The sequence below is a fragment of the Mirounga angustirostris genome, unplaced genomic scaffold, assembly GCF_029215605.1.
Source record: "Mirounga angustirostris isolate CCGP_5_RB_7025 unplaced genomic scaffold, mMirAng1.0.hap1 SCAF_11, whole genome shotgun sequence".
Lineage (NCBI taxonomy): Eukaryota > Metazoa > Chordata > Mammalia > Carnivora > Phocidae > Mirounga > Mirounga angustirostris.
This window is the reverse complement of record NW_026991719.1, coordinates 100,413,293-100,439,079: the sequence shown is the minus strand read 5'-3', so window position 1 is coordinate 100,439,079 and position 25,787 is coordinate 100,413,293. Positions and strand designations below refer to the sequence as shown.

Genomic DNA, 25,787 nt, shown 5'->3' with positions numbered 1-25,787 from the left:
CCCTGGATCCACTTTCTTAATTGACAAATTGTAATGGCCAATAAGGGCTATGTGTAGTAATAAAGCATACTGTGCTGGTTGGCTGTTACTAGTTCCCTTGAAGATCTTAAAAGCTGGAGTGGAAACCCTACATGTTCAATTCTTAATGTAGTAGTAAGCGAGAGTACGGTGGAAGATATGGATGGTGGAGGGGGTACACATACCCGATGTTTTTAATAATCTTAAAAGCTTCTAGTGATCACACAGGACGAAAGATGAGAACAGCTTCCAGGGATGATTTATCTTAAAATAAATATCATTGGTAAGAACTTAGAATTCCTACAACAGTTTTGATTAGTTGTCTTCTGATTCTTGAAAAGGGAACATAGGTTTTTATACTGTGAAAGTTAGTGCTATAAATTGTGTTGTGTTTGTTTTTACTTTTTATCTCCAGTCTAAATATGATGAACTTAAAAAATCAGAAAAGGGAAGTAAACAGCAACATAAAGTTCACAAGTACATTACATCATGTGAAATGGTGATGGCTCCTGTCCATGAAGCAGTGGTCTCCTTACACGTTTCCAAAGTCTGGGATGACATCAGCCCTCAGTTCTATGCCACATTCTGGTCATTGACAATGTATGACCTTGCAGTTCCACACACCAGCTATGAACGGGAAGTCAATAAACTTAAAGTCCAGATGAAAGCAATTGATGACAATCAGGAAATGGTAGGTTTTTGTTCTAGTAGCTCCAGTACAATAATTTCATGGTAATAATTTAATATTACGCATGCTTTGTATTAGCTAAGGTTCCTTAAAGCTGTGATCTTATTGCTATATAATATTTTCCTAAGTGAGTTAATGGTGACCTCCCAGTGGGTGGGGCAGGGGCTTGGTGAATACCTGGCAGTTATGATCACACAAAAGGTATTTGAGTTTGTCTTTTTTTTTTAAACTGAAGTTGTGTTAGCAATGTAAAATAATCTGTGTGACTCCAGTTGCAAGAGTAATAGGAGTTCCCAAAAGGAGAACTCTTTAGGAGAAGACTATTGAAGAGTTGAGTCTTGAGCTGGGTAGGCTTTGAAGGTAGATTAGGTTTGGAAATAGGGAGGCAGATTGGCCACTCAAGAGCTTCAGCAAAGGTATGAAGTAATTTAAGATTTAAAGAGACCACTTTTACTGTAGTGAATGGGCTTAGTGATAAATTTGAATGGTTAGGATGGGATCAGATTATGTAGAGAAATGAAAGTTAGAAAAGAAGACTTGATAAAATTGAGAGCTATATTAGATTCCTCAGCAGGGAAGTGATAATGGTAAAAATGGTACTTTAGAAAGATTACTCTTGACAGTGGTTTGAAGGATACATTTCTTAGGGGAAGGGACTGGCATCAAGGCTGGAGTTCAGCTAGGTGGCTCTTAGGGTAATTCATTGTGAAGTACTGAGAACATAGACTATTGGTGGAGGTAGTGGGAATGCATGAGACTTGTAAGCAGTCGGGATGCTGGAATGAAGGAGAAGGAAGAGTCAGAGATGACTTCATGCCTGAGACTAAAAGTATGAGGGCTAGGAAGGTAGCCTGTTTTGATGTGAAGACCAGATTTTGAATTTGTTGAATGGCGGTGAAAGCACATCCAGGTAGACTCCTCAATATCCCTGTGAAGTGGTTAATATAAAATATCAGCCCTGATCTCTTTTTGAATTTTTTAATTAAAAGGAAGGGAGGTAATGTGCGTGTAGTTAGAAAAGTATCTAACTTATACTTCGTAGCCTCCAAATAAAAAGAAAAAAGAGAAAGAGCGTTGTACTGCCCTTCAGGACAAGCTTCTTGAAGAAGAAAAGAAACAGATGGAACACGTACAGCGAGTTCTACAGAGACTGAAACTGGAAAAGGACAACTGGCTTTTAGCAAGTAGGTTGTTGGAATTGTTATGTTCCTGCTACTGCCAAATTACAAAAGCAAACCTCTATAACTTCAGAGGTGTTGAAGTGTATTATGTTTGTATTTCAGCTCCGTGTTCACTATCCCATTCTTTGGTTATTCATTAATGCAGAGTCGACCTCACATGTTCACCAAAGGAACTGTTTTAGTTTGCTGGTGAAATTAACTTATAACTACAATATTGGCAGCTTATCATTCAACCTTTCTGTATGAAATCATGTTTCTGGAGAAGTTATAGATAGAAAAATGTCCACAGAGTGAAAGTGAAAGTTTTATCCCAGACATGACCTTTTGGTTACAAACTATAAGGAGTTTGTGGGGTTTTTTTTATAGCATTCTCTACACTAAAATTAATATGTTGTCATGTTTAGTGGTCTTGAGGCACTTGAGGAAGAAGTTTACCACTTAATATATTCTTCCCTTATTTTTAGAATCTACCAAAAATGAGACCATCACAAAATTTCTACAGCTGTGTATATTTCCTCGATGTATTTTTTCAGCAATTGATGCTGTTTACTGTGCTCGTTTTGTTGAATTGGTACATCAACAGAAAACTCCAAATTTTTCCACACTTCTTTGCTATGATCGAGTAAGTTCTTTTTATTGCAACCTTTAAAAAAAAAAAAAAACTCACACAAAGATAGGTAAACATTATAATCTATAGAGGTATTATTGTGTGTGTGGTTAAAAGCATGAACTCAAGAGCCAAGTGCCTGAACTTGAATCCTAGCTCTGCTGCTTTCTAGCTATATGATCTTTGGCAAGTTTTTTAAACCTCTCTGTGCCTCAGTTTTCTTATCTGTAAAATGGGATAAGAGTACTTGCTTCATGAGATTGTTGTGAGAATTAAATGAGTCACTGCACACAAAAGTGCTTTGAATAGTGCCTGACATGTAATAAGCACCCCTAGTTAATCTAGTAACTCATAGTATGGGTTTATATGTTTGTCATAATAGAACTCTTTTCTTAACCTTCGCCCCCTCAAAAAAACAACAAAACAGCTTACACCTTCACACATACATAAAAGCAGGGATGCTTTTCAGTATGGTTACATTTATGTATTTTTGCATCTGGCTTTTTTCTTACTAGTAAATACTGCATTTGTGGTTTTAAAATGTAGTATATGTCACAGCATGTCAGCTGCCTATTTCTAGTTTCTGTCAGCCTCGCCTCTGCTTACTGTCCCCCTAACCCCAATAATATCTATGGCTAAGTCTTTGTTGAAGAAGTTATGTTGTAATAATAATGATAGTTTTTTCCACTGTCATTGTAAATCAGTTTTTTCAAATAAGTTTGTTGTTGTTGCTTTATGAATGTGCTGTTTCCTCACAAAGGCCAAAATCTTTAAAGATTTCTGGAATTGTGACTGTAAAAGGGGAAGATACATTTTGACTAAACCAGTTTATTTGCTATAAAAACCTTTTACTATTTTGAACTAATTTTGACCTTGATTTGTTTTTATATTTCAAACATTTTTCCTGTAGGTTTTCTCTGATATAATTTACACAGTTGCAAGCTGTACTGAAAATGAAGCTAGTCGGTATGGGAGATTTCTTTGCTGCATGTTAGAGACTGTGACCAGGTGGCACAGTGACAGAGCCACGTATGAAAAGGTATGGCTAATAAACACCCTTACATTTACATGTATCTAACAGCAGCTTTCAGTAATCTTTAGGTTCAGTTCTGAAAGGGAAGCTGAGTTTAAGATTCAGTTGTAAAACAGTGTTTAAAATTTAAACATCATTCATTCATTATTAAAAAGTGCTTTTTAAAAAAATCTATCTCAAACTGACATTCCAAATTCCTACCACTGAATAAGTTGAACCTTTCTCTGAAAACTACCTGTCATTCAAATACACATCTTGTTTTTGCGTGGAATCGTTAATCTAGTCCACTTAAGTTTTCAGCTTCTGCTATTTTAGGGGCAGAATTTTTCTTTAACAACCTTTTTTTTTCCCCCCCAAGGAATGTGGAAATTATCCAGGATTCCTTACTATATTACGGGCCACTGGATTTGATGGTGGAAATAAAGCTGACCAATTAGACTATGAAAATTTTCGACATGTTGTACATAAATGGCATTACAAACTAACCAAGGTAAAAAAAAATTATGTTTCTCAAAGGTGGTTTTTCTCTTTATACTTATACTTTTGTAATAATAGATCTTAAAATGTTTGTTGTAGGCATCCGTACATTGCCTTGAAACAGGCGAATATACTCACATCAGGAATATCTTGATTGTGCTAACAAAAATACTTCCTTGGTACCCAAAAGTTTTGAATTTGGGTCAGGCTTTGGAAAGAAGAGTGCATAAAATCTGCCAAGAAGAAAAAGAGAAGAGGCCAGATCTATATGCATTGGCTATGGGGTAACACAATTATACTTTAATGTGATTTATGAGACTAGATGACAGAAGGATTCTGAAGACTTTAAAATGTTTTACAGTGTTGAAGTTTATCTTCTGCCTTACTTCAGGAGATTATGGGAGATTATGCGATCATGTTCCCACAGGCTGGTGAGAGTTGTCACTTCTGATTATCAGCTTCCGGTCTATACTGGATGATAGTTTCAAAAGTGATATACAATATGTCTTGGTTTGGAGGAAATGTAATTTTATTATCGTCAGTTGAGGTTTGGATCTTCAGTAGTGAAAAAAAGGCATCTTAGTTTAAGGATTAGTTTACATTGAAATTTTTATTTTTTAAGAAAGCATTTGGGGCTCTCTATAAAGACCTTCAGGAACTTATTGAAAATTAGTATTTTTTATTCTCTGAAACCAAGTAGCAGAGTGAATAATTTGCTAATTTTATTCTTTTAAACTCCATGTTTGTGCTTTTGATTTGTATTTGTATATTTAAACACTTTGTGCGACTTTCAGCTACTCTGGGCAGTTGAAAAGTAGAAAGTCATACATGATACCTGAAAATGAGTTTCATCACAAAGACCCCCCTCCGAGGAATGCAGTTGCCAGTGTACAAAATGGGCCTGGTGGTGGGCCTTCTTCATCGTCGATAGGAAGTGCGTCTAAGTCGGATGAAAGCAGTACTGAGGAGACTGGTATGCTTATTTGTAGAAATTTATAAGTAATACATTTTGTTTCAACAAACTAAGCTGTTTTATATCACATGACAAATAAAATGTTGGCTTAGTATTATAGTTTATTCCTTAGGTAGGAGTATGTAACTGTCAAGAAGAAATTAGCCCTTTGTTTCTTTCTAATTAATCTCTAATCATTTTGCTGTGAAATGATAGTTTATTTACAATTAGGGGCTTGTCAAATAAAACCTTACCTTTATTTCAGATAAATCAAGGGAGAGATCTCAGTGTGGTGTGAAAGCTGTTAATAAAGCTTCTAGTGCCACACCGAAAGGGAATTCAAGCAATGGAAACAGTAGCTCTAACAGGTAGGAACACTGGCTATATGTCAGAATTCTGAATTCTTATATGATTAACCTCATTAGACATGAATGAAACAGGGTGGTAGTTGAATACTATGAAAGTCATTTTTGTTGGACCTTGAAATTTTGTGTGTACCCCTAATTGGTGATGCGCTTAACTATCCTCATTATGTTTTATATAATGCTGAGACTGACATTGTTTCCCCTGCTGAGTTATGCAGATGAAGGTAGGTGGTGAAGTTAGAAAAGCATTTTAGGATTGAGTGCTTGCTGTGGGCATTCTGGGTAAGGATAATGAACATAAGAGAAGCCTACACTGATTTAGACCAGTGATCCATCCAGCTAAGTAATCCAGTTCCTGATAATAGCACCCTTGATCGGCTTGTGGGATAATTTTTGGTTGTGACCTTGTAATCCTCAGAGGTTATGAACATATACAAAGAACGGCCTGACATCACTTTAGTCATTCTTTTTTAATCTGCTGTTCATGAATTTGGTCATTTATTATTTACTGAATAAAGAAGTACTTCCTTTTTACTTGTCTTTAAGGTCTTTGAGATTTCAAAGGGCTACTCTTTTATTTTTGAAGTCAGTAAGAAACCCTTTAGGATTTATAACATGGAATATGTTTTATGACTGTTTGTCTTAAAATCTTGTGTTTTTATTTTTAAGCAGCAAAGCTGTTAAAGAAAATGACAAAGAAAAAGGGAAAGAGAAAGAAAAAGAGAAAAAAGAAAAGACTCCAGCTACTACTCCAGAGGCCAGGATACTTGGTAAAGATGGTAAAGAAAAACCGAAGGAAGAGCGGCCAAATAAAGATGAAAAAGCAAGAGAGACGAAGGAAAGAACACCCAAGTCAGACAAAGAGAAAGAAAAATTCAAGAAGGAAGAAAAAGCTAAAGATGAGAAATTCAAAACCACTGTTGCCAACGTAGAATCAAAATCGACTCAAGAAAAGGAAAGAGAGAAGGAGCCATCCAGAGAAAGAGATATAGCAAAGGAAATGAAATCAAAGGAAAATGTTAAAGGAGGAGAAAAAACACCAGTTTCTGGGTCCTTGAAGTCACCTGTTCCCCGATCAGATGTTGCAGAGCCTGAAAGGGGCAAGTTCGCCTTTATTTATGGTTTACTTTCGGTTCTTGTTATGTGTAGTTGGTTCTTGTCTCCTTGTTTTGGCAAGTTATCTAGGGACTTTACTTGGGGGGTGGGGTGGGGAGCGAATACTTGATGACCTTAAAGGTGATTTTAAAAGTGATCCTAAAAGTGGTGATTTTTTAAGTGTTTGGGAAAAGTAGAAATCTATCTTACCATGACCATTTCTTTTTGTACCAACAGAACAAAAACGCCGCAAAATTGATACCCACCCTTCTCCATCACATTCCTCAACAGTAAAGGTTAGTATAGCCTGAGGAAGGCAGCGTCCATGTTAGGCTCACCTGGTTGGAATACGTGTCCTGACTTCCTTCAAGTCTTGTGCCAAGTATTCACTGGAGCCACTGGAGGTTTTATATTGCATTAGAAAATGAATTTTTTACATATTGGTGGACTGATATTTTTTTCCTATTGAGTATTTTTATTATAAAAATATTAAAACTTCAAGGACCTAGCACTAATTTTGTAGTGTTTCAAAGTGCAAGAAAAATTTTACCCAGAAGTGCCTCACTGCTTTAAGCAGTCTTTTTTGGAGTGCAATGGTAGCTACAAGCAAATGAATCTTTTCAGCAGAATGAAGCCTATTTTTCAGCATAAATATTGAAGAATATATAGCCCTGAAGACTTCCTGGATGATACAGGATAAACAAGATACCTCTGAATTCATCAAGCTTCTTGATGAGCATCATACCGATGTGTGCCTTCTAAGAAGGAGTCTTGAAAGGAGTTCCATTTTAAAGTCTCCTTGGTGATCAGTTCTCCTGTAGTTGTGTATATTCAGTGAGCATGCAGCTTCTGTTGTATCTTCCCTTGGAGGTTTGTTTATACCCATTGGGTTCCCAACAAGTTGAACCTTGCGTTACGATAAAAGCAGATGTGGCATCCAATCCTACCACCCAGCAAAGAGAAACCCCAGGCATTCAACTGCAGCACAAAATCGTGGGTGTAGCCTTCTTGAAGACTCAGGGTAGCCATTCCTTGCTCCATATTTAATTTTAATTCTAAAGTCATCTAATTTCATGGAATCTTTGAATTTGCAGTACGTTGAACTTTTAAAACTGTAAGTTAATTAATTCTTCATCAAGAGCACTGTGGTGGAATACCATAATTGATTTATTTTTCTTTCTTTCTTTTTTTTAAGTGCTTTTTTTGTGGGAGGTATGAGATTCACCATCAGAGGCACTTTGCAAAAAAGTGACTACTCTTGTAGAGAATACATTTTGTTTTCTTGTTAATATAATGCCACTGAGTTTTTTGGTTAGGATTAAGAATGTCTATATTTATGGTAGAGTCATAAGTAAAGTAAAATTTGAAACCTCCCAATTAAAGAACAACTATGAAAATGTAAGATAATGTTCTTCCACAGTGACCTCCACTGTTTTAAACTTTTTGTGGAGGGAAAAAGTGTTTTGCTTTCTTAAGCCTCTTAACATTACTTATAGTTTATGTACAGTGTTATGAAAAATGTGGCATTGACATTTATTTTTAAATTATGAGCAGAGAAAGATTTTTATTTGTTACATTGAGCACATATAATTTAGTTTTTTTAACATTACAATTCCATTACATGGTTTTGCTTTTGTTTTTTTATTGTTGATATTCATATAATAATTGACATCACAAGATTTATCCTCACAAGAAGTAGCTGGTTTATTTCCAGGTTACAGCCATACTTCCCAAAGTTCCTCTGGGTTCTGAGAACTATGCCAGCTCACCTGTCATCTCCATTCATTTTCTACAGGACAGTCTCATCGAACTCAAGGAGTCTTCAGCAAAGGTTTGAGTCTTTTAAAATCATCATGCCTAAGTAAAACAAAAAAATTCTTCATTTATTTAGTAGATACCTTCACCCTAGTAAATTCAGTAAGCTAGTGAATAACCTTTAAAAATACCTATCACAAACTGAAACAATGGATGACAACGGTCCCTTTTAATGAGATTGTTATCAAATGCGTGTAATGTGGCAACATTTCTATAATCTCTCTTTGCTTGCTGTGTTATGCATTATCCTTTTATGCTTCAAAATCTGGAAATAAGTTTAAGGTTTGGGGAAGCGGTTGTTGGTTTGTTTTGGGGAGTAAGCTTATTTAATTTCTCAAAACAAATCCGTTAGGTTGTTTTCTGACTTTTTTAGACAACCCAAAAGACCAGAAAAGAAATTTGATGCATTCACGTACTGTTCTAAAAACTGAGCCCATCTCAATCCATAAAACTCTATTGCCTCTGCTGAGCTACCTTTTTGGTAGTTGTAGCATAATTATCAAGAAATCTGGTTAATGTCAACTAATCATTCTCTTGGAGGGGAATACTCAACCCGATGGTCGTGTTTACATGTCAGTATTAATTCTTGCCTATTACTCTACTTTCTTGAGTATTCTTCTACTAAAAATAATGTGCAGTTTGTGTATCTTATTACAGAGTTCACTTCATTATTGTAGTTGAATTGTCCATTGTTCATGTTATTTTGTCTACTTATTATAAAATTTGTACCCTCTTTCACTTTGATTTTCTACTTTGCCTCCTCTTATATCTGCTAAGTATTATCTCTTACTGGTGGACCAATACAAAATGAAATTTTGAAACAAAGCCAGTTGACATTACTAACTGCTTTTAGATCTGTAGCTTTATAATGAAATGTCTGTGGATATTGGGCAATAAGCACTAATTTTTTAATAGTTTAGGTTAGCCAATATGCCTTTGTCCTGAAATTGTAGCATTGTTTTTAGAGTATACTGTATTAATCAAAAGAGTATTAGCTGTACTGTGTGAATGCTTTCTTTTAAGGTAAAACTTTTTATTGGCTAAAATAAGTATGTATTGCAATACAGTTGGTTTTCATAACCAGTTTGGGATTGTGTATGTCAGTCTTAACCATCAGTGGCTTGTGTGGGCTATTTTAAATTCATGGGTTAACAATGTTACCTTGTGAGTATTTATTTCCTGAAACATACTTTGAAGCAGTTTGAAACCTGCTGTTATAGTTAACTGGAATTTCTCATCAATGATGAAAATTATGGTTCCTTACATTTGTGAAAGTCTTTTGAAAATAAAACATGTGAGATAAACATGTTATTTCATGCTCATAACAGTGCTGTGAGGTAGATAGGGCAGGAGGGTAGTGTCTTTTGGACTGAAAAAGTTCTTGATCTTTTCCCAGTGGCATATAACTTGTTAGTAGTACCAAAACTTGGACTAAAATTAAGGTTCCTCAAGTATTCTTACCACAATGAAAAAAAAAATTGCAAAAAAATATATGGTCCCTTGATTCTTAGCACCCATTTCAGTGGTAGTCGAAATGGGTTCCTAACTCCTTTAGTGTGTTTGCCTTGTTTTTGAAATTATAGTGCTTTAAGTCAGTCTCCCTATCCCCCTTTGAAAAAAGATAGTGATTTTCTGGATATTTAAAATTCAATAGATTTATTCCACATTCAGTCAGAAATTTTTGAAAATGGCATCTGAATGCACTTGTAAAAATCGTGTGACTCATACCACTTTTCAGATCCTTAGTGCTCAGTATGGTTAACTTGGTGATATGATTAGGTGTTCAATAACTATTTGAAATGAACTCTTATGCCTTTGGACTTTGGTAAAGCATCCACAGATTACTGGTCTGCATTTCTATATGTCTAGGAAAGTTCAATAGCATATGAATGTCTTACAAAAAAAAAAAAAAACAACCCACAAAAAAACGTTACCGGACTTTGAGTGATCTTTAAAATTGACGATCTATATCAACTCACTGTTTCTGGGGTAGCTTTTACTTTTTAGAGGATTTGAATGATGTGTGTATATTTTTCGTGTTCTCTTGTCAGTTGTACATATAAAATTGTTTCTGTGCTTTAATTTTTTAGTTACGCTTTTTCCCTGGGATCCTCTTTTTTATTAAATTACTTATTATTTTCACCTTCTAATCCATGGTAAAAGTAATACATGGATTTGGCTTTTCAAGTGGGATTTGTTAAAGGGAGAAAAATCTAGCTTAGTATCCAAATTGTTTCTGTTTACCTTCCACCCCCAATTTCCAATTGGCATATTTTCAGTTTGGTCACTTGTGTTTTCACCTAGCAAACTTGGCAGCTACATTTGATGAAAGTGTGAAAAGCATTTTCTTTACCCAAGCTTCTCTGTAATTGAGGAGGGCAGCAGTGACCACTCAAAACAGAATTCAGGTTTTAATTTTGTTCATCGTCTTAAAACAAGGATTTATAATCAAAGGGAAGCCTACAAGTGAGGCCATCTTTATATATGGTAGCCTTAATAAAGTCAGTGTAGCAGTGTTAACAGATTTTGAAAATCAGTCATGTTTTTTGGACCTGTTGATCCCAATGTAAAGAATAAAAGCAAATCAAAAGCAAAATCCATCAACACTATATGCAAATCAATTTAACAAATCATTTGGTTTGGCAAACATGTATTTAGTACTTGGTTGTGTACAAGGCAGTAGGAAGTGTGTAAAAGTAGAAAAGACACATTAGCTTCCCTGCCATACCGGAAACTGTTATGGACAAGAATAAGTGACATGAAATTAATAGGGAATACCTTTCACAGGAAAAGGTTAATATAAAATAATAACAGGAATTCACTGGAAAGTGAGTTGCAGAGTTGAGGGATGATTGAAGTGCTGATGGCTTTTGAGCTGTCTTTGAAGGCTAGCAGGATTTTAAGAGATTAAGATAAAGTGAGCTACCATTCTGGTGAAGAGAACTGCTGGGAAGGACAGGGTGTTAGGGAGCCAGTGGTAGCCAAAGCATAGAGTGCATTGGGTTGCCCCATAGTAGAATATAATTGTGCAAAGATTGTGAAGAGCTTGGAAATACCTAAGCTAAGGAGTATGCATTTTATTCCGTAGGTAGTGAGAGACTGCATGTTACTGTGGAAAAGAGTATTGTGATCAGACCTATTCTTAGAAGGGTAGGAAGAATGACTAGAATAGGTACATTTCTAAAGTAAGAATATATAGGTTTCTCAGGTCCTTGCAATACAGAATTCAAGTTAGGCACAATTAAAAACTTCATTCTCGAGGAGTGTGTGTGTGTGTGTGTGTGTGCATGCATGTGCTTGTGTGTACTTATTTGTAATCACAACCCCCCCTTTTTTTCTTTTATCAGGAGAATTAAGCAATACTTCCCTTAGAAAAATCTTCTTTGAGTATTGCAGGAATATATTATTTCTTTTGTCTTATCATTTTCATAAGTAATATTAACTTAAGATATGAATAAACCTCACAATTAGAAAAGCTTGAAGTGTTGTATAGGGCATTAACCCAGCAAGAGTACCATTCGGACAAGCACTTTTATGACTGTTTCTCATTCTCTTGCTCTTTGTTATTAATAAAATTTTGTCTATTTCAGTTGATCATCAACTTTTAAACATTGACATTTTAAAGAATCTACTTCTGCATTGTTAATGGCAGTATTTCTGAGCCAACTGAATTGAAAATATTTGGTGGTGTTAAAAAAGTGTTTCTTTAATTTTCAAACTGATGGTCTTTTTTTTGATGTATTCCTTTGACTACAGAGGATTTCCTCATGTAAAACTATTTGACTTTTGACTCACTATTGTTTTCATTCCTAAGGTATATCTAGGATTGTGTAGTTATGTAATGAGTTATATTTCATATTCTGCCTAATACTTGTAATGTCTTAAATTGAACATAAGCTTGTAGCAGTTATAAATGCTGTAAGGATAGGTATCTGATTACTTCCTTAATGTTTTCTTTTATACTAGATTTCCATATTTACAACTTGCATAAGTTATTAAGGTTATCTCTTAATTATTTAGGTAGCACATTCTTGATCTTTGGCTGTTTATTGCCTGTGGGCCTTTTGAAACAATAGGCACACATCAGTTCATCATTTTTCAGTCTGAGTTTTTTTTATCATCCTCAGCTGACCAAATGGTTTTCTGAGCTATTTAGAACCAGTGAGACAAATTTCACAGTCCGTTGTGATTATTTGGTAGAAATTGGAGTGCTTTCAGAAGTAGAGAATATGCAGCCTTTACATTTATAAAAATAATTTAGGATAATGTATGCATGGTATATGCTGAGGCAGAGAAGACTTATTAGTAAAGTCATGGCTAGGTTTTATTTTATACTTTGGCTCACTTGCCTTGTAAGTGGATGGTAAAACTGAAATTTCTCTGTGTAGAGGTTTGTATCTTTTTTTTTTTTTTTTTTTTTTACAGTAGAGAAAGTCAGTCATTATTTTTCACATGGACTTCTGTAGTGGTGGTTATAGATCTTCACAATGGAGTTATAAAAGGAACTGTAGCTTATAGATTTACTCATGAGTCTCAGTTAAGACAGGAATGAACTGATTGAGTTTAAATGAAAATTTTTGTAAGGCCAAGAATTGAAGTCTTTGCATAATTTGTGCCATGCTCTTGTATTTCACCTCTTGTAATCCAGACAGCTGACCAGTTTTGACTTTGGGTCTAACTACCAATTGTCTTTCATTAAATAAACAATCAAGCAGATGATGCCAATACTGGAAAACTAATAATCTTTAGTAATATTGCCTTAATTTAACAGCTCTACATTAATCATACTCCTCCACCACTGTCCAAGAGTAAGGAGAGAGAAATGGACAAGAAAGACTTGGACAAGTCGAGGGAAAGATCCAGAGAAAGAGAGAAAAAAGATGAAAAGGACAGGAAAGAGCGGAAAAGGGTTTGTAATTTTTTAAAAACTAGTTTGGAAAGCCATTATATTATGTATGGTAGTGTGTTTGTTGCCTTTTTTAAAGTACTAGTTTGTTGCATGGCAGGCTGTTATTGGTGTTTTAACTGGTATTTTCACCCTAAAATGTGTTTGAATTGAATCTTCTACAGTAATAAGGATCTTCAGCCTAACAATCTCTACCAGCTCTGCTTGTCTTTCATGTCATTTTACAATGTGAAACGACTGCCAATACTCTCCAATGCTAGTTAGCTGTGCCCTTGTATAAAAGTAGTATTTTAAAACAAAAACATAAACTCTTGATCAATGTAGTTCACAATTCTTGGTTCTAGGATCATTCAAACAATGACCGTGAAGTGCCGCCGGACTTAGCCAAGAGGCGAAAAGAGGAAAATGGAACAAGTAGGTAGATTTATTAATGCTTTCGAAGCTGTCGTCAAACTGAACTAGAAGAGGCTTTCATGATTCTCTTTTATACTTTTAGTGGGGGTTTCAAAACACAAAAGTGAAAGTCCATGTGAGTCTCCTTATCCAAATGAGAAAGACAAGGAAAAAAATAAGTCAAAATCTTCAGGCAAAGAAAAAGGCGGCGATTCTTTTAAATCTGAAAAGATGGATAAAATCTCCTCCGGTGGCAAAAAGGTAAATTAGGGAAACAAAGGAACAAAAGGCTTTTTCTTAAAAAATTGACTCTGAGTATTTAGCAGATACTGAGTTTTTTTGGTAATCAAGTAGTCTTTGGTTAATTGTTTGAGGGTGGGAAGAGGAGGCAGTGGGGGAGGGCGGGTTATCTGGGGGGAATTCCAGCCAGTTGGGTCCCAAATTATGGGAAGAGTAGAATTAGTTTACCTCTGAAATTCCTTTTCTCTCCATTCCACCCCCACCTACTTCTATTCATTGAGCTTTACCCTTTACCCTTTCTTTTTGTGTTTTCTTTTATTCCTCCTCGCCAACAGTGTTTTTGGTTTCTTTACATTCATGAGATTAAAATATGGTCGTGTATTCTTTCTCCCTGATCATTACATTGTCATAAAGTCTTTATTAATTGTAATTTTTAAACATTTTTATAACATTTTCTCCTAATAAACTTATGTGTTTGCAACTTGTATTTGATTTTCAAACTAAGTATAGTGTGCATTTTCTTAGATACTCATGGGTGATATTTATAATACATTTCATGCATCTGCCATAAAGTAGGCAAGTCATTACTAAGGTGTAAAGTGTTTCAAAAGCATTATTATGGTACATATAGTCATAGTTCTTAAAAGCAGTTTTGGAAAATTGTAACCGTTTTAAAATTTCTCTGTGCGTGGGTGCTTGGGTGGCTCAGTCGATTAAGCTTCTGGCTCTTGATCTCAGCTCAAATCTTAATCTCGGGGTCATGAATTCAAGCCCTGCGTTGGGCTGCATGCTGGGTGTGGAGCCTACTTAAAAAAATTCTGTATGTTTTAAAAGTGATGCTGCTCCTTTTAAATAAGTATTTTTTAAATTGAGGTAAAATTCACATAACATAAAAATAACCATTGTAAAATGTACAATTCAGTGGCATTTAGTATATTTACAGTGTTGTGCGATCATCATGTCTATCAAGTTCCAAAACATTTTCATCACCCCAAAGAGAAACCCCATACCCATTAAGCAGTCATTCCCTATTTCCCTCTCCTTTTAGTCCCTGTCAACTACTAATTTGCTTTCTGTCTCTATGGGCTTACCAGTTTTGGATATTTTATGTAAATGGAATTGAATAATAATGTGGCCTTTTGTGTCTGACTTCTTTCACTTAGTATAATATTTTAAGAGTCTTCCATGCTGTAGCATGTATCAGTACTTCCATTTCTTTTTATGGCTGAATAATATTCCATTGTATGCATATACCACATTTGTTCATCCATTTGTCAGTTGATGGACTTTTTTGTTGTTTCCCTTTGGCTATTGTGAATAGTGCTGCTATGAATGTTTGTGTGCTGCTCTGAAGTGTTTGTTTGAAGACCTGTTTTTAGTTCTCTTGTGCGTATACCCAGGAGTGGAATTTCTGGGTTATATGGTAATGCTATGTTTAACTTTTTGAGGAACCGATAAACTGTTTTTCACAGTGGCTGATCAGCTTATGTTTTACCAGCAATGTACGAGGGTGCCAATTTCTCTACATCATTGCCAACGCTTGTTATTTTCTGGGGTTTTTTTTAATTATTAATTTTTAAAAAAAATATAGCCATCCTAGTGGGTGTGAAGTGGTATCTCATTGTGGTTTTGATTTTGCATTTCCTTAATGACTAATGATGTTGAGCATCTTTTCATGTGTTTGTTGGCCATTTGTATACCTTCTTTGGAGAAATCTCTTCAGATGCTGTGGCCATTTTTAAATTGGATTGTTTGTCTTTTTGTTGCTCCGTTGTAAGACTTCTTTATATAGTCTAGATACTAGACCCGTATGAGATGTATGATTTGCAAATATTTTCCCCCATTCCGTACATTGTATTTTCACTTTCTTGCTAGTGTTCTTTGATGCATGAAAGTTTTTGTTTTTGATGAAGTCCAATTTTTTTCTTTTGTTGCTTGTGCTTTTGGCATCATTAAATACGTTTTTGAAGAAAATGTATGACTGATGGGTGATAAAAAGGGATTTTGAGCTGATTTTTGTATTTGGTTTTCCCTTCCCAAACTAATTCCACCATTCCTTATAGGAGTCCAGGCATGATAAAGAAAAGATAGAAAAGAAAGAGAAACGGGACAGTTCAGGAGGAAAGGAAGAGAAGAAACAATATCCTTTTCATCTTATTGGAGTTTTTAATCAGTGTAATGGAAAGCTTTGATACTGGTCATGTTTAGAATTGTACCGTTGTAGTATGTGGTCTGAATAAAGTTTAAGGGCTTATTAGCTTTTAAATAGTCTCTTCAGTTAACCCTCTCAAATGTACGAAATGTGGAAGTGGGAGACTTGATATATTTATTTTTTTTTTTAACTTCTGTGGTGACTGTGAGGTTGTTTTATGCCGTCAAGGGATTTAGATTCTCTCTGGTCGTATTACTACTGAGAGGAAGAAAGGGAACAGAGTGCCTTGGGCTGGGGGCATGGGGATTAGAAGGGCAAGATGATGCAGCAGACGAGCAGAGCTGGTAGAAGTTGAGGCTACCAGGCTGGTCACAGCCAATTAGGCCTGCAAGCTGAAGGACTGCACTAAAAAGTTGAGACACCATTCCTTTTTTTTTTTTTTCAAAGTTGTTTTCCCTTAATTTGTCATCTACTCATAAGTCCTCGGACAAGCACAGATAATGAAGACTTTCAATCAAGGTGAGTGTTTTCTCACCTCCTTTCATTTAAAGATAGAAATATGAAATGAGGTCTGATAATGTTGAAGAAACTAGATACATTTTGCAAGATGCAACTTGAATTTGCACCTAACTCTAATGACCAGGTCTTTGGGTACAGATGCAAAACAAGATTCACAGTTACTTTTGAGCTGCTTTCATTTAAAGCTTGCTGATTAGCCACGCAGTTTTTTTGTTTTTGTTTTTTTTAAGCACCAAGATGTATTTAAGAACATCTGGCTTTCTCTTCACCACTCATTCCCAACTTCTCTGGATAATTAATCACCTTTTTTTAAGTACCTATAGCTTTGTGGGTGGTGCTGGTATCTGCACTTTACAGGTGAAGAACCTGAGACTCTGAGGGGTTAAGTTGAAGAGGCTAGCAGAGATATTAGCTGACAAAGCCAGTATTCACAGCATAGGTTTTCTCGCCCTTTAGTGTTCTCTGTTCTTTTTGCCTTTTCATGCAGACGTGTTATCCAGAAATTTTTGTTCTAAGTTTTTATGCCTCATTTGCTACCACAGCCCATGTTTTGCAAGGCCAGAAAATAGGGTCTGTGCTTTTTGTTCTGGAATTTAAAATATGCAACTTCGTTTTCAAGGTAATTATGCCTTGTATGAGATTTAAGAAGTGTTTAACCATCTTAAATAAATTGTATGTGGACAGTAGTTCACTCTGTCTTAGTGAAGAGTGTTCGGAACTTAAGATAGTCTTTTTTGAGTACTCAGATCATCATCTGAATAGCTCTTGTTTGGTGATGCTTTAGGATTATTGAGATTTGTAGGATGATTTGCCCTCTACATTTAATTGTTTGAGATGGCCATATTTGAAGTTGTCAGCTCTTTTGTAGCCCATTTTCTTGCTTCCATTATAGCTGTCATTTCTTAATGATATCAAGTATACTTGCAATGATATCAAGTATACTTGCTGTCTCTACCCTCCCCCTAATATTTGCTGCTGCTTTTATGAAACCAGAGAGAGAACCAAGACTGTTTACAGTTGTTTAAATTAAGAGTCAGAAATGTATGAGAGCCCGTTCTGTATAAGGTATGAATTTTAGAGCATGGATTTTGTCCCATTTAGTTTGGCTGCAGAGCAGGGACTTGAGTTTGCCAGCTGGGTAATATCCTAACAAGTGGTGTGTGCCTTGCTTTGTTATTCTCTGCTTGTTATCTAAGTAGTAGAATAGGCTAAATGAGAGTTATGAGAGAACATTTAGAATTTAGTAGATTTTCTTGAAAACCTTTAGAAAGATTGCCCATTCCTCAGTTCTAGTCATCCCCTGCCCCAACAACTAACTAGCTGTCTTCCCTAGTGAACTATAAACTCTTCATCTTTTTTTATGCTTCACTTTACTCTTCTTTTATTTTGGCATTTTGCTTTTTACTTCTTGCTTTCACATGATCTCCTTATTAAAGAAAACAAAAAAAACTACCACTTATCTCTTCATTAGGTATGGGTCAACCTTTGTGACTGACCACTTTAATGTGATTTTATATATATTCTCTTTACTCAGTACCTAAATATTATTCTTTGGTATGTGAAGGTTTTACTACAGATTTCTTTGAGTTCTTATTCACACAGGCCATGGGTTTGTACTTTACCTCTCTCTATAAGCTTTCAGGACCAAAGGCATGAAAAGACTGGTTTGGGTGTTAGATGTTAGGTCGGTGGTCTTACAGCAAACCTTCTCAGTTCAGATATCCTTTTAAGATATATTTGGCTTGATGTTCATCCTGTTCACTTTCTTCTTGACAACCATGTCCTATACTTTCTCCTTGGGTAAACTCTTAATTTTGAGGCTCTGGTTGATTTTTTCCTCCTGGCTGTGCTGGCTGCCTCCTTCTATTTGGATACATTTTAGGATTAGTCAGGTCTTTCTTTTGTTCTTCCTTTTCCTTTAGAAGTCTCATCATTTCTGATTGGCACCATTTACCTTTAGGCTCCTTCACATCTGCAGCTCCCTGCTCCCCTTTTTTAGTTATTTTACATTCTACAGAAAAGAGAGCTGCTGCATAATGTCACATTTCCATGATTCAAAGATGTTATTAATTGTTAAGATTCATTGTTGGTTTCTAGAACTATTTTTTGAGCAGAGTGGATAGGAAAATGACATTGATTTGTAAATATCACCTTGATTTCAGGAAAATTAAAATGATCACATTAGAGGTAAGAAAATACAATATATAAATGTGACCCAAATTAAATTGCTTCCAAAGTCTTCTGTCGTCTTTTCCTGTCTCATGATTTTTAGTTGTAAATTCCTTTCTCCTTGTTCTCTGTATCTTCTATTACTTGTTACTGCTAATGTTTTTGTCCAAATTCATTTTATCTTTCCTTGATTTAGTCTCTTGAGCACTACTAGTTGCTTTGCCTTTAACTTTTTCCCCTAGTTTAATCTCTAAAAACTCCTGCCTATTAAAAATTTTCTCTTAGAACCAGGTTCCTTTAACTTCTCAATTTTAATTTGATATGTGTGATCCTCAGTTCTTGAGTGTCAGGGTTAACTAACTTTTGAGAGTCCTTTTGTGAACCAGGTTCCTTTAGCTTCTCAATTTTAATTTGATATGTGTGATCCTCAGTTCATGAGTGTCAGGGTTAACTAACTTTTGAGAGTCCTTTTGTGAACCAGATGCCATACTGAGACTTGCTCCCAGACTTTGAGAGGCTCAGTCTTCTTGGACTTTGATTCTTGATTTCGAAGAACATTAGCAGTTAAGCTGTATCCTGCCCATCTGTATTTGTAGTATACTACATTCCTGTTCTAATCCTCCACTCCAACGAGGCCTGATCTGTTTTGCAGGTTCTTCTCTCACCTCCAGTATCATAGGTGTAACCTAACTCTTTTATCCTTTAAACCACACTCTGCCCAAGGGCAAATTCTCAGCCCTTGGACAGAATGTGGCTTGTTATATGTACTTTCTTGGCCTCACACAGTATTTAACTTTATTTTAATCGATATGATAAAATCCAAATTTCAATTTCTCTTGAAGAATTGGAACATCTGGCAACATTGTGTCCTGATTTCTGCATGGCAACAATCAGCTGGGCCCCCTAGGTGCTGCCCCCCCCCTTATGTAGAGAGTGGGTCTTTTTTTTTCTTATAGTTTACCTCAGTCAGTCCCCACCCCACTTCATTTGTTTCCATTATATACTAGCGTCTGTAAACAATTGATTTTGTAATTCCTGTTCTGAGCCTTTTTTCTCAGTCCATACTTGGGAACTGACCTCCTAAGTGCTCAGAGATTGTTTATTTTAGGAATGTGTCACCATGGTGAAGCACTGTCCTAGGTCCTGGTAATATTTGTTGGAGTGGGGAGTGTTCAGTTAGGTTTCTTTTTTGGTTTCCCATTGCTTATGTGTGGGCATGTCAGCTTGCCTACAGAGTCTTAGTCACAGATTCCTGTGTAATATATGAGTATGTTACATATCCCTCTCCTTAGATTGTGATCTTGTTGAAGGCAGTGACTTCATCCTTTCCTTCTTATCAAGCAACCAGGTATTTTTCTTTATTGCCTGCTGTGTTTCAGATACTCTGTTAACTCTACAGGGAGAGCTATGTGCAGAAGTATTATGTATATCTCTTTGGGATTGATGAGAAAGAGCACTGGACTTTTTTTTGCCCTCAAAAGAAGGTTCACTTTATAGCATTTGGTAGTATCCTGTTTAAGAAGAGGTTGCTTTGTGTGCTGCAACATATTTTTGAGGGCAGGTTTATTAAGCTTTCATTTTGGTCTGTATGTAGTAATCATTAAATGAGTTCCAAAGTTTTGTTAGGAGATTGAAATGATAGACACAAACTATTTTTCTCTTCATTACCATCATTTATACTCTTTAGCGGGTGTGCATTCTTTGCACTGATATTCATAGGTACCAAAAAGTTGGACAGAATAGGAGGAATTTTCTATTTTCTTTTTCTCACGTAGGGTAGACCAAATATTCAGTAGGTGCTGTGCTGTTTTTATTGGGACATAGGCCTAGAAAAGGGCTCCCATGCCACATTTACCCCTGAGTGTGACTATCCCTTATACATGCTTTTATCCTAAGAGGCATCCCTGTGTGTGCTAAGATTCAGTTCAACAGAATCCCAGTTTTAATTCTGTGTCACATTTATCTACATGGAACATCTCAGGAAGTATGTTTGCTATGATAAGAATTCCAAGGTAGCAGTAGTATAAGGAGAGTAAATGAAGGAGTAAAGTGGAATTAAGATGGCTATCCCTATGTCTTTCTCCTATATCTTCTTCTTCCTCATAAATGTTCATTTGACTTTTTAACAGTCAGCTTCATCCATATATGCCTTTCTACTGTGTGTGTGTGTGTGTGTGTGTGTGTGTGTGTGTGAAATAGGATCACAAAATCCTGATAACTTCAGAAACTGGTGAAAATGAAGGGAACCAAATTCTCAGATGCCTCCTTTGAGGTGAAGACACTTAACCCAAAACAATCTTATTAATTTTGTGGGCTTGTGTTTTATAGTTTCTCTAACAAAAATTCTGTTACCCTCAAGCGGGCTCCTTTATGAGGAATCTGCGTACTATTGAAACATTTCTTAGGATCTTTTTGGTGAATTTGATCATAAAATCTGTGTGTGTGTGTGTGTGTGTGTGTGTTTATAAGGGCACACCTTGGATAAGAAGGCTGAATTTATATTTTTCTTCTCTACTTTGATCACCAGTCTAGCTGTTCTTTTCTCAAGACCACTCTACTATTCAGACTTGCTTCTTGCTGTCACAACTCTCTAAAAGTAACATCATTTAAAACCAGCTCCTCAGCTCTTGAGAGTGTGCTCTTTGAGGGCATTTCATGCATAGTTTTCTGATGCCCAGGAGGAGGGTGTGGTGGAACCTAGGGAAGTTGCAACCTTACTAATACAGCAGGGCCTATTTCTGGGGGTGTTGGGGGGAGGGAAGAAAAAAACCTCAGGATGTCCTGTCCAGATAATACTCAGTAGAAAGTGATGTTTACAAAGGTAATCTTGTCTTTCTGCAAACACAGTATTACCAGTGCAGTCGATAGCACCGAAAGAGTAGAGATGTCTAGGATGGAGGACAGCCAGCTCTGGACCCAGCCTGAAGTAGAAACCCTGTGAAAAACATCAGCAGTCCTAGGTGTGAAAAAGATCTGTGTTATCGCTTGCATTTAGCGCCTGTGCTTTGTTATTTACAAACATTAAAGTGGCACATATTTTTAAAAAAATAAAAAAACAACCTTAGGAGAATGTTCCAGGTAATGTGGTATAAATGCATTGTTAATGAGAAGAAAATATTACTCTGCTGGAAGATAGAGTCCTGAAGGCTGAGTTTGGCACTGTTTCATCACCATATGACTTTTCTTCTTGATGGCAGTTCTTTCTGAAGTTCACTGAACTTGGGGCAGTTTTCAAGTTTGTAATCCCAACACTTCAACATTGTATTGATAAATACGCTCTGGATACTGCTGAGAGACTGACATCCAGTATCTTCTTTCCACTTGCTCTTGTGCTTGCTGATTTGTCATTCCAGGGTATGGACAGACCCCTAAGCTGAAGGTCTCCCAGAGGAGGATGCCAAAGCTCCATGCGTCACTCTCAGAACGATATCTCCCATAATTAAGAGCTTCTGGTGCTGTCCATTTAATGGGAATCTGCTTTAAGTCAGAAGATGAATACACACCACCATCCTCTTGACGAGACATTCCAAAGTCACTGATTTTCAGAACATTATTTTCACCTCCAGGCAGTTTCTTGCAGCAAGGTCCCTGTGTATACAATTTTTACTCGAGATTCGCCATCCAGAAGCAGCATCTAATGAAAACTTCACTAACTGTTTTAGTTCATCCTTCTTTCTCAGAAAGGAGAGGAAATCGCCTCCTGGAACCAGTTCCTTAATGATATTGATAAGCTGTATTTGTGTGCGAACTCCTATAAGTTTGACAATATCGGGATGATTATATTGCTTGAGGATTTTGGCTTCTTGTAAAAATTTTAATTTCAGTTCCTGGGAAAGATCATCTTTACATGTTTTAATGGCAACAGCAGTTTTATCCTTTAATGTGCCCTTAAATATGTCAGCAAAAGTTCCCTTGCCCAGTAATTCTCCTACTGTGACATCATCATGATTGAGACCCCCATTTCTTTTTCTAGTTATGGCCATACTGATACCATGATACTCTTTATTGCAACACTTTCTTTTTTTTTTTTTTTTTGCAATTTAAAAAATTGAGATAAAATTTACATAACATATAAAATTTGCCATTTTAAAGTGGTTTTTAGTATATTCACTATGTTGTAGCCATCACCACTAATTCCAGAACATTTCCATCATCCCCAAAAGAGACCCCATACCTGTTAGCAGGTCACTCCCAGTTCTCCCCTTCCCTGCCCCTGGAAACAACTAATGTACTTTCTGTCTCTATGGATTTGCCTGTTTTGGACATTTCGTAAAAATGGAATCATGCAATATGTGGCCTTTTGTGTCTGGCTTCTTTCACTTAGCATCATGTTTTCAAGGTTCATCCATGTTGTAGCATGTATCAGAACTTCATTTCTTTTTATAACTGAATAATGCTCCATTGTATGAATGTGTACCACATTTTGTTTATCCATTCATCAGTGATGGACAGGAACAATGATTTTTAAGTATTAAAATTGTAAGTTCAACATTAGTGTAACCACAGTTATAATTGGTAATGTCAAGGTTATACATGGTGTGAACAGAATGCTGTATAGAAATGATGTGTAAATTATTTGTCAGCATTTCATGCAAGTGTGATTACTTTCCAAGGCCCTTCTAGCTCTGGTTTTATGAAATATGTGAATGTAGTATTTTCGTCAATAAAGTTTAATGCTTTAAGCATTAGTTTAAAATTTGAATGAGAACAATGTTAGGCAGATATGAAGTTATTTGCCACATGTTGTAATGATCATGTTTTGAATTTATTTCAATATGCAGTATTTGAAAATGTCAGTACATAAAGGAAAGGAAATGAGTATAATTAAGTCAATATATTTTTAAAGCAATTTTTATAATTTAGCAGACATTGCATCTTAATATAAGTCACTATTAAAATCGTGTCCTTGTGAAAAATGTGATGTCATTTTTCTCTTTTTTTTGTTGATCATGTAAAATCGGTTCCTTTTCATTGCTCTGTGTTCTGTTTATTTTTGACAAGCTATTGCTTGCCCCTGTGGAATATTTTCTTGTTTCTATTTAATTTTATCCTCCCTCCCCTCCCCTGACTTCTCCCTCTCTCACAGACAAAATATTCAGTGGTTGTTTTTTTTTTTCTTTCTTCAAACTCCTCCTAGTGTGCCTATCTTTAATGGTTTCTGAGAGGGGGAAGTGATGAGAAATACACAAATATTTCATTCTTATCTAGGGACTTATTAATTCAAGCCTTTGTTATTGACAGAACTCATTGATTTTTCTTTATTTCGTAAATCTTCCTTCTTTCCTTCCTTCTTGTTTTCCTCCTTTCCTCCTCCTTCATTCCTTTCCTCCCTCCCTTCCCTCCTTTGTTTCTCCTTCCCTCCCTCTGCCCCTTTTTTCCATCCATCCCCCCTTCCCTTTCTTCTCCCTGCCTCATTCCTTCTCTTTTTCCTTTCTTATCTATCAATATAATCACTTTGTTTCTTTCAGGTGAGATTGGAATGAAATTGTTCAGCTGTGACCAGAAATTTATTTTCCTGAGTAGATTGCCGAGAATTATGAATCAAGAGGGCCCATTTGCATCTTCTTAAGTTATTCAGTTATCTGCTTTATTGCTCCATGCCGAAAACTTAAAATTGTTGAGTTGTGCATTACTGTATTTAACTTGTTGCTTAGTTTCTACATGTTTATTTTCAGTAAATGGCTGAAAGTGTTAACTGTTCCATATTTTTAGCACAATGTGCTGCATACAGTTCCCAACAAGCAAATAAGGTTACATGTGTACAGAATTTCACTTTAGGTCAACTAAATATTGCTTGGGTTTAGTTGGGGTTTTTTTGTTTGTTTTTTTTTTTCCCCAATCTGAAATGCTTCCTTTTTATTGTTTGAAACTGAAAATAAACAATTATTGAACCATTTTGAATTTACCTCGTTTTAAAACTCAGTTTTAATTTATTATTTGGCTTGTTTTTAATATTAGTCACTAAAAATGAAGTGGGAGCAGTGTCTTAGGAATCATTTTATATAGTACATGTACAACATTAAAACCTGTTTAAAAAAGAAAAAGATACCAGCACTCACTTGTCCCTTGCCATTTTTTCTTGTAATTATGTCAGACAAATCTGGTGGGGGGGAAACGGAAAGTTAATTGTGTTTTAATTCTACAGCTACAGGAGCTTTGTATTGCTGAACTTTCGTCTGGAAAAGTTTCACAGTGACATTTTTAAAAGAAAATTTTTTTATCTACTGAATTCTACCAGTGTAACCTTTTTTCTAAATAAACAATAGTTTTCTCAAATGATTGTATATCATTGTGTATATTGTTGCTTATTCACAGTAACTTAGTAAAGATAATTCAGTAAGGCTCCTAGCCCTTTCTTTTCTTTTCTGTCCTAGTCCATGGTCTACAGTGTTTTCAAATGATACCTCATCCAATAATATGAAAAAATCTTATTTGCTCACCTCTGCATCTGGGGTAAACAGTGGACTGAAACCATGCCTAAAATGATCCATTTACTCTTTAATTCTTTGGAACTGATGATACCTATGCAAATTATTATTATTTTTTTTTTAGAGAATGACAAGGCTGTAATTTTTTAAAGGATTGAGAAATGCTGAGCATATTTGAGAATTGGCAAAGGGATATAAATCTTGATGCCCCTTTTCAGGTAATTGTAATTTGCAAAAATTGATGAGCACAATAACTATGGGAGAATGATCCATTCAGTGACTATTGAGCACCCATAATGTGCCTGGCATAAAAAGAATTATGCATTGTTAAAATGATTTTGACATTGAGAAAATAGCTATGGTTCACCTCAGAATCATTTGTCTGAAACATAGGGAGGAGCTCTCCAGTTATGTTGCATTCACATTTTAAAGAATACATGATTGTGAGTTTGAACTAGAAAGTTCACTACTTACTTAGCATCAGGCTCTCTTCTCCTTGTCCCTCAAATTATTGAACATACGTGAGCTTTGGTCGTATCCTTGCTAGAAATGAATTGAGGATGGAAAATACTAACTTTGGATTTAACTGTGCAAAAATAATTTATGTTGGAAGTAGGAAATCTGTATTTGTGTAGTGGTAGCTATTTTTAAGCATCTACTCTGTTCTAGGTACAAAGGAGTATTAAGACCCAACTCCTGTACCTAGGGTGCTTCCAATCTAGTTTGAGAAATAAGGCCCAAATGAGTGC

At 35.7% G+C, this 25,787-nt stretch overlaps 1 protein-coding gene and 1 pseudogene across 16 annotated transcripts in view; one reads left to right on the top strand and one right to left on the bottom strand.

The window, feature by feature from the left end:
• The window catches only part of THOC2 (THO complex subunit 2), a 119,708-nt gene extending 94,084 nt beyond the window's left edge, over positions 1 to 25,624 (top strand). For 2 of the 15 annotated variants that reach the window (XM_064574535.1, XM_064574528.1), the window contains exons 23-39: positions 434 to 709; positions 1,749 to 1,890; positions 2,352 to 2,509; positions 3,405 to 3,533; positions 3,886 to 4,017; positions 4,104 to 4,288; positions 4,799 to 4,977; positions 5,222 to 5,324; positions 5,991 to 6,421; positions 6,654 to 6,712; positions 8,116 to 8,247; positions 13,003 to 13,140; positions 13,482 to 13,551; positions 13,634 to 13,791; positions 15,834 to 15,910; positions 16,396 to 16,441; positions 21,964 to 25,624. In XM_064574535.1, the coding sequence (XP_064430605.1) occupies positions 434 to 709; positions 1,749 to 1,890; positions 2,352 to 2,509; positions 3,405 to 3,533; positions 3,886 to 4,017; positions 4,104 to 4,288; positions 4,799 to 4,977; positions 5,222 to 5,324; positions 5,991 to 6,421; positions 6,654 to 6,712; positions 8,116 to 8,247; positions 13,003 to 13,140; positions 13,482 to 13,551; positions 13,634 to 13,791; positions 15,834 to 15,910; positions 16,396 to 16,423 (2,397 nt within the window). In that variant the 3' untranslated portion in view covers positions 16,424 to 16,441; positions 21,964 to 25,624. Of the gene's footprint in view, positions 1 to 433; positions 710 to 1,748; positions 1,891 to 2,351; positions 2,510 to 3,404; positions 3,534 to 3,885; positions 4,018 to 4,103; positions 4,289 to 4,798; positions 4,978 to 5,221; positions 5,325 to 5,990; positions 6,422 to 6,653; positions 6,713 to 8,115; positions 8,248 to 13,002; positions 13,141 to 13,481; positions 13,552 to 13,633; positions 13,792 to 15,833; positions 16,443 to 21,457 lie in introns of those variants that run through there. The other 13 variants (XM_054509101.2, XM_054509100.2, XM_064574536.1 and 10 more) reach the window with 13 other exon arrangements.
• Positions 21,778 to 22,593, bottom strand: LOC123846449 (tyrosine-protein kinase Fer-like; annotated as a pseudogene). The gene has a single exon (XR_006791295.1). The product of XR_006791295.1 is annotated as a tyrosine-protein kinase Fer-like (transcript).
• Positions 25,625 to 25,787: the final 163 nt, after the last annotated feature.